This window comes from Schistocerca piceifrons, chromosome 5 (assembly GCF_021461385.2).
Source record: "Schistocerca piceifrons isolate TAMUIC-IGC-003096 chromosome 5, iqSchPice1.1, whole genome shotgun sequence".
In the NCBI taxonomy this organism is placed as follows: domain Eukaryota; kingdom Metazoa; phylum Arthropoda; class Insecta; order Orthoptera; family Acrididae; genus Schistocerca; species Schistocerca piceifrons.
This window is the reverse complement of record NC_060142.1, coordinates 76,471,461-76,486,080: the sequence shown is the minus strand read 5'-3', so window position 1 is coordinate 76,486,080 and position 14,620 is coordinate 76,471,461. Positions and strand designations below refer to the sequence as shown.

The 14,620-nt window shown below is 30.0% G+C and overlaps 1 protein-coding gene across 1 annotated transcript in view; it reads right to left on the bottom strand.

The window, feature by feature from the left end:
• Nucleotides 1-14,620, bottom strand: part of LOC124798745 (putative odorant receptor 71a) — a 91,447-nt gene that overhangs the window by 27,165 nt on the left and 49,662 nt on the right. Inside the window, exon 3 of the mRNA XM_047262273.1 lies at nt 12,772-12,871. Coding sequence (XP_047118229.1) covers nt 12,772-12,871 — 100 coding nt within the window. The remainder of the gene's footprint in view (nt 1-12,771; nt 12,872-14,620) is intronic.

Below are 14,620 nucleotides of genomic sequence, written 5' to 3'. Positions count from 1 at the left end.
CTATGAAGACATCTTAATATTAACAAATGCTATATATCAAAATAATGATCCGAATTATAATCAAGTAGAAGAGAGAAATATAAAAAAATAATATCCTAACAATATCGGTTAAGGGTTAGTTAAAAAATATACAGATAAATGAATTGAATATGTTTGGATGAATGATGTTAGACAATTAATTGATAGATTAGCAGTAATTCATGGTGAAGAATTTGCAGGAAATAGAAATTATCATAATGAAAAAGTTTGTATTGCACAAATGTTAACAAATGAATTAAGTGATTTTATAATTGATAATCCAAAAGAATTCCATACTTATTTAGATTTTTAAATCGTCTTCCACATACATTTTGGAAAAGGGATAGTAAACAATTTAATTAACAAATTACCATTTGGAATGCATCTTCCAGGTGATAATTAGTGTGGTCCAGGTACAAAATTAGAAGAAAAATTAGCAAGAGGAGATCAAGGAATAAATCCACTAGATGAAGCTTGTAAAAAACATGATATTGCTTATAGAGATAACAAAAAGATTTAGAAAAAGGCATATAGATGATAAAGATCTACAATTAGGTGCAAAAGAAAGATTAATGCAAATGATGCTTCATTTGGTGAAAAAGTCGCAGCAACAGCTGTTACAGGAATAGTGTATGGAAAACGAAAATTAGGAATGTGATTTGGTGTTGATGAAAATGGTTGGCAATTATAAAAATCTTTAAACTATATAAAAAAACTTAATTAAATTTTTAACTATATAAATGGATAACTTTACAATTGATCATACTTTTCTACCTAGTGCCAAAACAAAACCAAAATCAATTAAATTAAAGTTAAATAATTAACCATTAAATGCAACTGAACCATTTTTAACAGATGTTCAAAAAAGGAAAAACAAAAAGAAAGTTGGTGGAAATTTATTTGTTATGTTAGGTATTCTTGTTGTTAAAAATTTTTTGAATATCTAACAAAAAAGAAGGTAAAAGACTAACACTACATGAAAGAGATTTCTTCTATTATTATTAGCTGCATTACCATATTTAGCAAGAATTGATTCACTAGCTGGTAGATCTGTAGCAATTGCAAGTGCAGTTATAAATAAGAGGACAGATGATAAAAAATAAGAAGAACAAAAGGGACATAATTTAGAAATAGTGAAAAAGGCAGGAACTGGAATAAAGAAAACAAAATAAATTTCAAGAAGTAATTGATAAATATTCTAATGCATATAGAAGAACTTACTAAACAATTAAAAATGAAAAACTTTCATAGTGTTTATATGATTGATGAACTGCCAAATAAACCATTTAAAACTGAATGTGTTATAGTAAATTTAGATACATCTAATATTCCTGGTACACATTGGATTTCTTATTATAAAAATAAAAAGTTGTTTTTGATTCATTTGATGGTAATATACCAAAACAATTATTAATTATTTAGGAAAAGATGAATTATATTACAATGCAGAAAGAATACAAAATATCGATGTGGCCATTTATGTCTATTTGTTTTAAAATTGGTTTGGGGGGAATTACAATTTTACTGATATTTTAAATTTAATAAATGGAGATTTTTGGAAATAAGATAGATCTGCGAAATGAACAAGTAGTTAATACATCTACACTCGATTTAGAAAATATTGAAAAGAGAATTAAACATCTACAATCATCAATAGATCCAAAGATAAATAATGCAATTAAACACTTTCAAAAATAATTTAATATTATTTTTAAAATAACTAAGGGTTATATTGGTTTTAAAAATAGAAGACTTAGCTACTGTAAATGATCCAATTGATCCAAAAGATGTAGTTAACAAACAATACTTAGAAAAATAATATGTTACAAAGAAAGAAAACAACATTTTAACACAATTTAATACTTATTTTACCAAAAAGGAAGTAGCAAAAGCTTTTTCAGACTATTTTTCAAAAACAGATTAAAATCTATACTTACAACAGTGAAGTAATCTTAAAGAAAATGTATATGACAAACAAATAATTGAATTTACGTTTCCGACAGCTGATGAACTAAAAATATTCTAATGAGAATATATTTTCATACTTAAAAGAATTATTGCTCTTGCTGAACATACAAATGGATATTTAAACTTTAATGATTTTGATAAATCAGAAAGTTTAGATAATGAAGTATATTAATAATTAAATAATAATAATCAATCAATACCAGTTCGCACATCATGCATTTGATTTGTACAACTGAAAGATTCTGTTAAAGTCTGTGTTAAAACTTTTCCAGTTGATATAAAGTTTATTATATTTGGTGAAATAATTTATAAGTTAATAAATTTTTTATCTATATAAATGGAAAATCATACTTCACATGGCTGTTTTATTTATTGTTTAAAGTGTAAAAAGTTTACTGATACACATAATTCACACACAGCAACAACAAAAAATGGATGAGAAAGAAATGAAGGTGTTTGTATAATATGTAAAAGTAAATAGGGTAAATTTGTTAAAAGAAATTGTAAGTGGTGAAGGTCTAAATAATAATAATATTTGTGAAAATATAATTAATGAACTACATAAACCAATTAGAAAGAATTTTAAAAGAAGAAATGTTTTTCTATTAATATGGATGATTTATGGCAAGCCGATGTAGCTGAAATGGATTCTGGTTATTTGAAAGGTATTTTTAAAATAAACAAAGGTTATAAATATTAATATCTGTTATTGACATTTTCTCAAAATTTGCTTGGGCTGTTCCTATTAAAGATAAAACAAGTAAGAATGTGGTTGACACATTCAAAAAATTTTGTAGATAGAAAACAAAATAATTTAAAAACGGATAATGGTATACAATTCTATAACAAAGAATTTAAAGAATTAATCAAAAATTACAACAATAATCATTAAATTTTTTCAAGGTTTGAAGGATCTGTTGTTGAATGATTTAACAGAACACTTAAAGTAAAGATGTGGATGAAATTTGCTTTATAAGGAAATTATAAGTGATTAAATTTAGTTAAAGATCTAATTTATGACTAACACAATACCAATACAAATTAATGGGAAATATTTACAAATAAATAACATTGAATTTAATGAAAAAGCTAAACTTAAACAGGAGATAAAGATAGAATTTGTAAACGTAAAGCTCTTTATGAAAAAGGATATAAAACTAATTGATCAACAGAAATATTTAAATTGAAGATGTCACTTACTTTAATCCAATTACACATAAATAGAAAAAATGAAAGGAAAGTTTTATGAACAAGACCTAAAGAAAACAAAAAATCCAGATGTTTACTAAGTTGAATATATTTAAAAAAGAAATATAATAAAAATTATGTTAAATGGTTAGGCGCTGACAATTCACATAATAGTTGGGGAAATGAAGCTAAAGCAGTAGCAGACTAGTCTGCTTCAGCTGACGGTCTTATTATATAAGTTCAGATTGATGATCATTAATCAATTTCTCCTGTGTATAGTTATTTAAAATATTAAAATATTTCAGGTAACAGACAATCCTTAAATTTTCTTTCATTTGTATGTACAGATTCATTGAATTAGGATTATAATTCAATCTTAATATTTCTTCACAATTTGCATGTCTATCTTCGACTTTATATAGTTGTTCCTGTAAATTATTTCGTTGTGTTCTAATGACATAATAGTTATTTTCACATTCACCATCAAATAATTTTAAAACAATAAATGTTGGTCTTAATTTTTCATTAATTGTTTTAGGAACTACAGCTGGTAATGAAGTATTTATTTCTTCATTTCCTTTACCTATCATTTCTGATGCAGTATTAACTGTTTCTCTCAAATTTTTTATTTGATCATCTTGCATTTTCATTCTATCATCTTTTAATTGATTTATTTCTGTGTTTGATTTATTCAATTCTTGTAGTTGCTCTATACAATAATGTTTAGGTTTTATTCGACCATTGTAAAATGTTTTAATCTATATTCTCCATGTCTTCTAATTGATGGTAAAACTTCATCAGAGACCCATCTTTTAAACTGTTTAGCTTCTTCTTTGTTTGATATTAAAATTAAAGAATATAATCCAGATTCATTGATGGAAATAGTATGTTTAACAATACTTGAAGTAGGCTCACAAAACTCGATGCTCAAAATATTAGCAAAATTTGCTTTATTTTCTAAGTAAACATGTTTAATCATGCCATCATTTGTGTTTTTATATTCTAAAATCACAGCAACATCCTTAACTTTAAACAATGGATTATTTTCTACATCAATAATCATGAAAACTTGCTTATTGATGTAAGTAAGCTTATTGTTGTTGATATCTACAATCAGTTTCATTTAAGAGAAATATTTTTTAATAGATTTGCACCAAATAAATAGTAGCTGAAATTTATGGTTTCTGCTTATGATTAAATTTAATTGTAAATGAATAAACTTTGTGTACTATATTATTTTAATTCTATTTAAATGAACATACTTCCATTGTTAATGTTTGTGAAAATTATAATAAAACTGCAAAACAACAATGTTGCGACATATTTATTTGATTGTGGTTATTTAGATATTTCACCAAAAACTGAAATAACCTAAGTTAGTGTTGAATTATTAAGAGAATCATTAATGTTACTTCAAGTAACACAGTAACTTGAGGTTACTGGTGAATTATGTGAAGAAATTTTACGTTTTATCAACAAATCCATATACGGTGTAAAAGATTCATTTAATAATTATAGAACTAGTATGTCTAAATGGAATAAAAAGAATGTAATGTGGAATTATAAAGAAGCAAAAAAAGAGTACAGGAATTAACAGATACAGCTTTTAGTTTATGTAGGAAATATAGTGGTATTCAATTTATTCATAATATCAATTATCCTGATATTTTAATTACAGGTAAAAGACGAATACATTTATATGAATTTAATGGTCAACATTGTCCAATGGAGTTAGATGGAAAAGGTAATGTGTTACATCATTCTTTTTTTCCTAATAGTAATAATAATCCATTAGAAATACATATGGATGAAGATGAAAACTGCTATTTGGAAATTGACAAAAATTCATCAAACTATGAAACAAATCTATTTCAAGTTTTAGTTCATGAAATTTGCCATGCATTAGCTTTAGAACATTCAGATGAATTTGAAACAATAATGTATCCTTATTATAATGGTTGTCATTTAGAATTATATGAAAATGATATTGATTCTATTCAAGGTTTATATGGATCACAAACAAACTTATCAACAACAACACAAACAACTACTACTACTACTACTACTACTACTACTACTGCTACTATATCACCAACACAAATTGAACCAATTGAATCATTACGTGAACTTAAGAAATTTGATCACCTACTACTTGCAAATCGAATTTTGTATATTTTTCATAATAAGTGGGTTTCGATAAATAAGAATAAACCTAAATTAATAACTAAATGGATAACATTTTTTCCACAAGATTTAAAAAAATATATGGAATATATGAAAGACAAAATGGTGAAATTGTAATATTTGTTGACAATATGGTTTATATGGTAGATTAACACACATTACAATTAATTTCAGGATGTCCAGTCAATTACTAATATAGGATTAAGTAAAAAACTTTTATTGAATGGTATAGTAAATACGTATTCATGTAGAATACTTTTATTTTCAACAAATATATCTACATAGAATTAGATGAACGCACTTTTACATATAAATCAAGGGGAAATATAACTAGTGAATTCCCAGGATTACCATTAAATTGAATTCTGCCTTTAGATACACAAATGGTTTGTTGTATTTTTTCAGTGATGATACATTCTAAGATCATAGTGAAATTACAAAAAAATAAGTTTGAGGCGGTACAACTGATTTATCTTTATTTAGTATTGATTGTCATAAAACACCTGAATTAATTCCTAAAGTAATAAATATATTGAAAGATACAGTACGAATGCTAGAGAATTTTACTTTTTACTAAATCTCATAAAAAAAATTTCGTATAAATGGCAAAGTACACTAAAAGTAATTTATGTACTAATTGAGGTATGTGAAAAAAATATTAATCGTTCTATTTGTTTAATTGATGAAAATAATAATCAATTTCTTGAAGCAAGTTGAATTCATATTTTTCATAAAAAGTGTATTGATGAATGCTTGAAGGAAAAGGAAAGTTGTCCATTTTGTAGAACTATTATTAAAAAGAAGTACCAGAAAATTTGAAATAATTGATCTTAATTCTATGTTTGATGCTTTAAATGAAGTAGGATATTATGGCGATTATGATGATTATTAATATACTTTTTCACAAGACTAATAAATTTTATTGTATATAAATGGAGCAAGTTCAACAAGATTGTTCTGTGAAAACTAAATTTTGTAAATATTGTAACACAGAGAAATCAATTGATAGTTTTGCTTTACAAAAATACACTAAACTGGTTATAGAAATATATGTAGGCCATGTTTAAATAAATATAATGGAGTAAAATACCTAAAAAATCGAATTCCTTGAACAAGAAATATCAAATTTGTCAAGAAATTAAAGATTTAACTTGTTTTTATATAAATCCATCACATACAGATAAACATAATCATAAATGTAAGAAATTTACCTTAGAATATATTAAGAATAAGGAAGCTTTAACTTCACATAATAATCCTTTATGCGTAGTTATCTGTCCATCTATTAAATAATTATCATTCTATTAATAATAATAATTTATACAAATTTTTGTAATAAATAGAAGGGGAAAGGAATTGATCGTTAAACTAAGTAGTAAACTATTTAATAAACTAATTCACTAAAAAGTAATTGTTTAAAAACAATTTGTTTGAAAGATAAATAATAGACTAATTGATTGTTAAACTAAATAGTATACTAGTTGATTCCTAAACTAAATAATACATTATTTCTATTTTTGAATAAGTAATCCACGATTATATTCAAGCTTTTGTAAATGTGATTTAATTACATTTATTATTAGTAGTCATTCAATTATTATTAGTAACCATCCAAATATTGTTAGAAATAATACACCTGTAGTAAGTGAAAATAATACATCTAAAAATAATACAAATATTGTTAAAAATATTATGTCTACAATAAGTTAAAATCATAATAATTATGTAACTGAAGTAAGTAAGATTTTTCAAAATATTGTTATTCTTTATATACCTGCACATGATAATGGAAATATTGTTAAAAATTATAAACCTGACGTAACTTTGGAAAAAGTTACCATTTTGTGATATTTATGAGGTTTTTCTGACTAAAGAAGCTATCCCATTCAAAGGAATCTTTAAATTTTCTACAAATATATTTGAAAAACCAAGAGACAGAAAAAGAGTTAAAGATTCCTTAGTTGAAAACGTATTTGCAAACAGATTACAAACTATAAATTTAGAAAATAGTAGAGTTATACTTGATCCTAAACATTTGTTAGATGCAGTAAAAACAAAATTTTTTAAAATTGTTAAAGGATATTTGTATGTACATCATGATTAAATATAAATTTTAATTTATATTCTGAATACAAATTACAAACAGATGGAATAAATAAAAAAGTTCAAGAATTTAGACAACAAACACCGAACTATACTAATTTAAAAAAAAAAGATTTTTAAAAAATTCAGAAACATTAAAGACATATTTTAGAAAAAATATTTAATTTTTAAGCACAAGGATCAGGATGCTAATTAAATAGAATTATTGGGTTATAACTAACAATTGAAAATCTTATATTGAAATACCAGATAAAACCAAGAATAAGAAACATATGTAAATGTAAAAAATAATGATCAGATGTGTTTTCTGTGGGCTTTGTTTCCTGTAGATGATCATTCTGATAGAATAAAAAAATATAAAAATGTTAGTCTAAATCTTGATATAAAACTTAAAAAAATTGAATTTTTCTCTACTAGTTGATCATATTCCAAAAATAGAAAATATAAATAATGTATCTATTAATGTTTATTCATTTGATGATGGTAATGAAGAAAACTATCAAGTATATCCATTATAAATAAGAAACTGGAAAAAAAATGGAAATCTACTTTATTTAGACTTGTATGAAGTCAAATGACTAAACATACTGAAGAAAATTTATTTGTGATTTATGTTTACTACATTTTAATACTAAAGAAAAATTAGATAATCATACAACAAACAGTTTAACTAATAAACCATTATAAGTTGATATGCCAGGTGAAGGAGAACCTGTTTATTTAAAAATTATCGATTTATTAAAAAGATCCATTTGTTATTTACACTGATTTTGAAAGTTTACTTTTTAAAATTGGGTATTAAGAACTAAATCCAGAAACACCATTTACACTGAAATATCAAAAATGTGAACCAAGTGGATTTTGGTATCATATTAAAAATATATCTATGGAAATTTCAAAGATGCTTTTGTTTATAGAGGACTAAATTGTCATAAAAAGTTTATAGAATGTTTCAAACAAGAAGTTGAAGAAATTGGATGAATATATTCTGAAACTGAAGAAATGAAACAACTTACAAATGACGAAAATAAAATACATATTAATTCTAAATTTGTACATTATGTATATGTCATTATAAAAAAATTAATAAAAAAGTTCGTTATAATGATCATTTAACTGGAAAATGTATTGCTGCATTATGCATTACATGTTATTTAAAACAACAACATCTTGATTTTGTATCTATTTGGTTACATAATTTATCTTGTTATGATTCACACCTTTTTGCAGAAGAGCTTAGTTATGATAATAAAAAAATAGAATAGATACAAAACAATAAAAATAAATATATTAGTTTTGGTAAACGTATGAAAATTTTAAAAATGAGATTTGTTGATTCATTTAGATTTATGGCTTCTTCACTTGATAGACTTCCATCAAATTAAATAAAAAATCAATTAAGAAGTATTAAAAAGTATCTTTCTCAGAAGTATTTAATCTAGTAATTAGAAAAGGTGTTTATCCATATGACCACATGGATTCTTGGAAAAAATTTGAAGATACACAATTACCAACAAAAGATAAATTCTATAGTGAATTAAATGGTTGTGACATAAGTGATGAATATTATGAACATGCACCATTAGTCTGGGAAAAATTCAATGTTAAAGATCTTGGTGAATATCATGATTTATATCTTTAAGCTGATGTATTATTGTTAAGTGATGTTCTTGAAAATTTTAGAAAAACATGTATACAAACATAATGTAGATCGTTCTTGGTACTTTACAGAATCAGGTTTATCTTGGGATGCAATGTTAAAAATTACTGTTCAAAAACTTCTAATTATTATATGATTATGATATGCTTATAATGGTTGATAAAAGAATAAGATGTGGAATTTCACAATATTGTAAAAGATGTGTAAAAGGAAATAATAAACATTTGAAAGATTATAATAATAAAGAAATATCAAATTAGATAATGTATCTAGATGCAAATAATTTATATGGTTATGCTCTGAACCAATATTTACCATATGGTGGATTTAAATGGGAGGAAGGAAATAATTTTAATTGTACAAAAATATATGAAATTTCAAACAACAGTCAAGATGGATATACAGCGTATTACAAAAAGGTATGGCCAAACTTTCAGGAAGCATTCCTCACACACAAGTAAAGAAAAGATGTTATGTGGACATGTGGCCAGAAACGCTTCATTTCCATGTTAGAGCTCATTTTAGTTTCATCAGTATTTACTGTACTTCCTCGATTCACCACCAGTTGCCCCAATTGAAGGAAGGTAATGTTGACTTTGGTGCTTGTGTTGACATGCGACTCATTGCTCTACAGTACTAGCACCAAACACATCAGTACGTAGCATGTATGTGTTCATCACGAATGTGGTTTTGCAGTCTGTGCAATGTTTGCAAATGCGGAGTTGGCAGATGCCCATTTGATGTATGGATTAGCCTGGAGCAATAACCGTGGCACGGTACGTTTATATCGAGACAGATTTCCAGAACGAAGGTGTCCCGACAGGAAGACGTTCACAGCAATTGATCGTCGTCTTAGGGAGCACGGAACATTCCAGCCTATGACTCGCGACTGGGTAAGACCTAGAACGATGAGGACACCTGCAATGGACGAGGCAATTCTTCGTACAGTTGACGATAACCCTAATGTCAGTGTCAGAGAAGTTGCTGCTGTGCAAGGTAACATTGACCACGTCACTGTATAGAGAATGCTACGGGAGAACCAGTTGTTTCCGTACCTTGTACAGCGTGTGCTGGCACTATCAGCAGCTGATTGGCCTCCACGGGTACGCTGCTGCGAATGGTTCATCCAAAAATGTGTCAATCCTCATTTCAGTGCAAATGTTCTCTTTATGGATGAGGCTTCATTCCAGTGTGATCAAATTGTAAATTTTCACAATCAACATGTGTGGACTGACGAGAATCCGCACGCAGTTGTGCAATCACGTCATCAACACAGATTTTCTGTGAACGTTTGGGCAGGCATTGTTGGTGATGTCTTGATTGGGCCCCATGTTCTTCCACCTACGCTCAATGTAGCACATTATCATGATTTCATATGGGATACTCTACCTGTGCTGCTAGAACATATGCCTTTACAAGTATGACACAACATGTGGTTCATGCTCGATGGAGCTCCTGCACATTTCAGTCGAAGTGTTCGTATGCTTCTCAACAACTGATTCGATGACCAATGGATTGGTAGAGGCGGACCAATTCCATGGCCTCCACGCTCTCCTGACCTCAACGCTCTGGACTTTCATTTATGGGGGCATTTGAAAGCTCTTGTCTACGCAACCCCTGTACCAAGTGTAGAGACTCTTCGTGCTCGTATTGTGGATGGCTGTGATGCAATATGCCATTCTCCAGGGCTGCATCTGCATATCAGGGATTCCATGCGATGGAGGGTGCATGCATGTATCCTCGCTAATGGAGGATATTTTGAACATTTCCTGTAACAAAGTATTGAAGTCATGCTGGTACATTCTGTTGCTGTGTGTTTCCATTCCATGATTAATGTGATTTGAAGAGAAGTAATAACATGAGCTCTAACATGGAAAGTAAGTGTTTCTGGACACATGTCCACATAACATATTTTCTCTCTTTGTGTGTGAGGAATGTTTCCTGAAAGTTTGGCTGTACCTTTTTGTAACACCCTGTAATTTTGTAGTTAATATGTTACATTTCAAGCAAAAATTTATAAAATGAAATTATTTTATTTTCATTGTTACAATAGATATGTACTATCTCTGAATGTACAATTAAATTTTTTTTAGAAACATTTGAAATTACGAAATATTTGGCACACTTAAAATTTTTATTATTGATGATGCAATCTAGTACGGTTCATTGTGTTTATTTCTGGATTCATTTACGAAATGATAATCTAACCTAATAGAAATTCATTTGTCAAGAAAAATGGTAAACCCTTTGGAATATTGATGTTACCGCAGAGTGAGGTAGTAGTAAGTATGCCCCTGATGTGATCGGACGTATTAATGTACTCTGGACGAACAATGTAATTTCGGCTTTGTTAATGTGAAAAACCAAAAGGCAGTGTGATATAGTAAAATGTGAGACAATAAATTATCGTAAAAACAAAAATCCTTCAACGACATTCTTGAAAATTATGTGGATCAATTGAACCATGAGACCCTAAAATCTCAGAATTTCAGCTTCAAGAATCAGACCCCTAGACATGAAGAACTGGAGCTGTGGGAGAGAAGATAATAAAAAGTTTATTTTAAATCTTAGTACTCTAGGATCTTGTGAAAAGACTTTACCATAGTGGACAGCAGCACTAACAAAGAAGGGAGGGGTGGATTACAAGGCAATGCATCTGGGAAACCTCTGGAGGTAATGTGTTCGTGGAAAGTTGCATTAGGCAAATCTTTCACTACGAGAGCGACAGGCGTTGCAACATCTTCATGAAAGCAGAGGTTTTCAAGCAGTTGTGCTCTTCCACAGCAGTGGTACAGCGAGCCCAATGGCTCTTCGTGCACAACATGCCGTTTAGCAGTACCCCAAATTCGGCTGTTCTGTGTATTCACCGCACCATGCAGTGTAAAATGCGCCTCGTAACTCCACAGAATATTGCCGGGTCATCAAGTTCGATCCATGTCAGAAACTGAAGAACAAATTCAGAATGTTGCTGTGACCTATGAGGTTTCAGCTGCTGCACCCTCTGGATCCTGTATGGGTACCGCTGCAAAGCTTTGCGTGCTGTTCACCATGGGATGGACACTTATTGTGAGACTGCACGGTCACTAGCGCTATCTGGGGCACGTGCTGCTTGTCATCCACAGCAACAGCAATCTGCACCGGAATAGGATGCCTTTTTCTTCCTGGTGGCATACCAAACTCAATCGTGTATTAGATTCCTTAAAACATTTGATGGTATCTGGCATCTCGCCAGACTTTAGAGTCGGCGATACTCTCTCAATGCAGCACTGTAATTGCTGCTGTTCATATAAAACAGTTTACCAACAGTGCACTCTCTCTCTCTTCTCGATAGCCATACTCATCACTCACGTTATGGCTTGTCAAATAACAGCGCGGATGTCATAAAAACTGTGGACAGCGCTAGATTTGCACCTAGTGATCAAAATTGGAATAAATTTTTTCCAGTGTATTGCGGTTCCGCGTTAACGCATTAGCATATCTACGAAGTTTCGCCACCACACTATAATTACAAACCACACTGGACCTCCACGAGTAGCTGCACTTTAATTATAACCATCCGATACTCCAAAATATTTCAAATTTTGGCCATAATGAAATTTTCACATTTGTAAGCAGATATGCTGTATTTAAATTTGTCGTGCAGTACCTACCACAGAAATGACGAAGATGTGAGAGCATACGTTAATCATGTTGACGAACAGGTGGATGTAGACTGAGGTGCTCATTATTTGCTCCAGCTCGCTCACTGCCCTGAAAAGTAAGCGAAGTTCTTATTTGGTAAAAAGAACTTTGCTGAAATACTTACTTATTGTAAATAAAATATGCGAATGAAAATTTACATAGGAAGGGGATAAGACGTAACTATTATTATCAGATAGTAATGGTTGGCTACCGTACTGATTAAGCTATAACATCCACTTACACATCATATCTTACTGACATGTAAACAATGTGAGTTGCGTGAGAGGTACCACCCCTTTTATTTCGTGATTCGTTCACGATATCGAAATGAAGTTTTTGATAAACGAAGTATGCAGAATAGCACACAATTTGCGTTACTAATCCTCTTAATCTGTGTATCAACCGAGATATTTAACCAGGTATACTATTTTTAAATGAACGATGTACTCGGAAAGCTCTTTGAAAAAGACTGTGGTATTGTCTAAAGATCGTGGTGCCACACCAAAGTAGGCAACGCGAATCGGTGCCACAGACATTCCGCAGCAACCAATGGGAGGCACTTCACTATCGTGTCGTTCATGCAAGTGCTCTGCCCAGATCGTGACGTCATCTGAAGGAGTCAGCATCATACTGTAGGACTAACGAGATGTTCAAGTTTCTGTGGAAATGTACTTTCGTAAATGTTGCATGTTATACTTCAAGAGAATCGTTTGTTAATTAGTGCATCAAGTGTTGCTTTAATGGTCACTTAAAGTTGTACATCGTCAAGCGCTCCTGCGTCAAAGAACTGTGACAAAGTTAAGTAAATTTTTTATTCCTTTATGTTATAAAGTGAACTAATACTTCGTGTTTTCTAGTTTGATGAGCCTCTGGCCAGACCAATCAAAGAACTCGCAGCTATGGCTGGACGAAAGTAGTTTCGTCTGGTCACAACAAAGACATCACAGTGAAATAACGCTTAATGTTGGTGTTGAAACTTTTCACATAAGTACCGATATCCGAGAAATTATTAAAAATGAAGGCAGCCATTGCAGTGAAAACACCACCGAATGGGGCTCTAATGCCCGACTCCGCCGTTATATGAACCCAGAAGATAGGTCTACACTACTGAGAACTAATGTATTCGTTTCTTCTTGGCCCTACTTTATACTACATAGATACCAGATCAGCTAGGATGTGCTAACTATACGCTAATTTGTAGTGTACCCGAAGGGGTTTGGGCAAACTATATCAAATCTGTGTACATACTCGTATTTAAGTGGACAGGTTTCGTGGAAACAAGTAAAAAGTCTATATGCTTATTGGAACGACGGAGGCTGGCATGAGACGAAAGCAAGAGATATGTGCTAAAATTCAAAGGCGAGGCACCTGAAATCGGCTATTGCGATGTAAAAAGGCGAAGCGCTTGAAATTTACTATTGCGATGAAAAGGCATTTACATCGCCTTCACATCGCAATAGTCGATTTCAGGTGCCTCGCCTTTTAATTTTAGCACATACCTCGGATACTTAAACGAAAAGTTTCACCGCCAATTTTAAGAAGCATCATATCACTGTATTCGTCTTTGCAAGAGTTTTCGATTGTCATCAAAACAAGTATATTGTTCAATTAAATAACTATACTTACTTAGATATCTAGGGTGATACAAGTGTTAAGACGGTTAAAAGTAAAACAAAATTGCGTACCCCTCGATGTTGTATCATTTGCTGAAAACCTCGTTCCGATATCTTGAACCGTTAAAGTAATAAAAGGAGTTTTTCCGAGTTACGACACTGCTCATGCCACCACTTGCAACAATCCATAGAAGTCTCAAAGCTA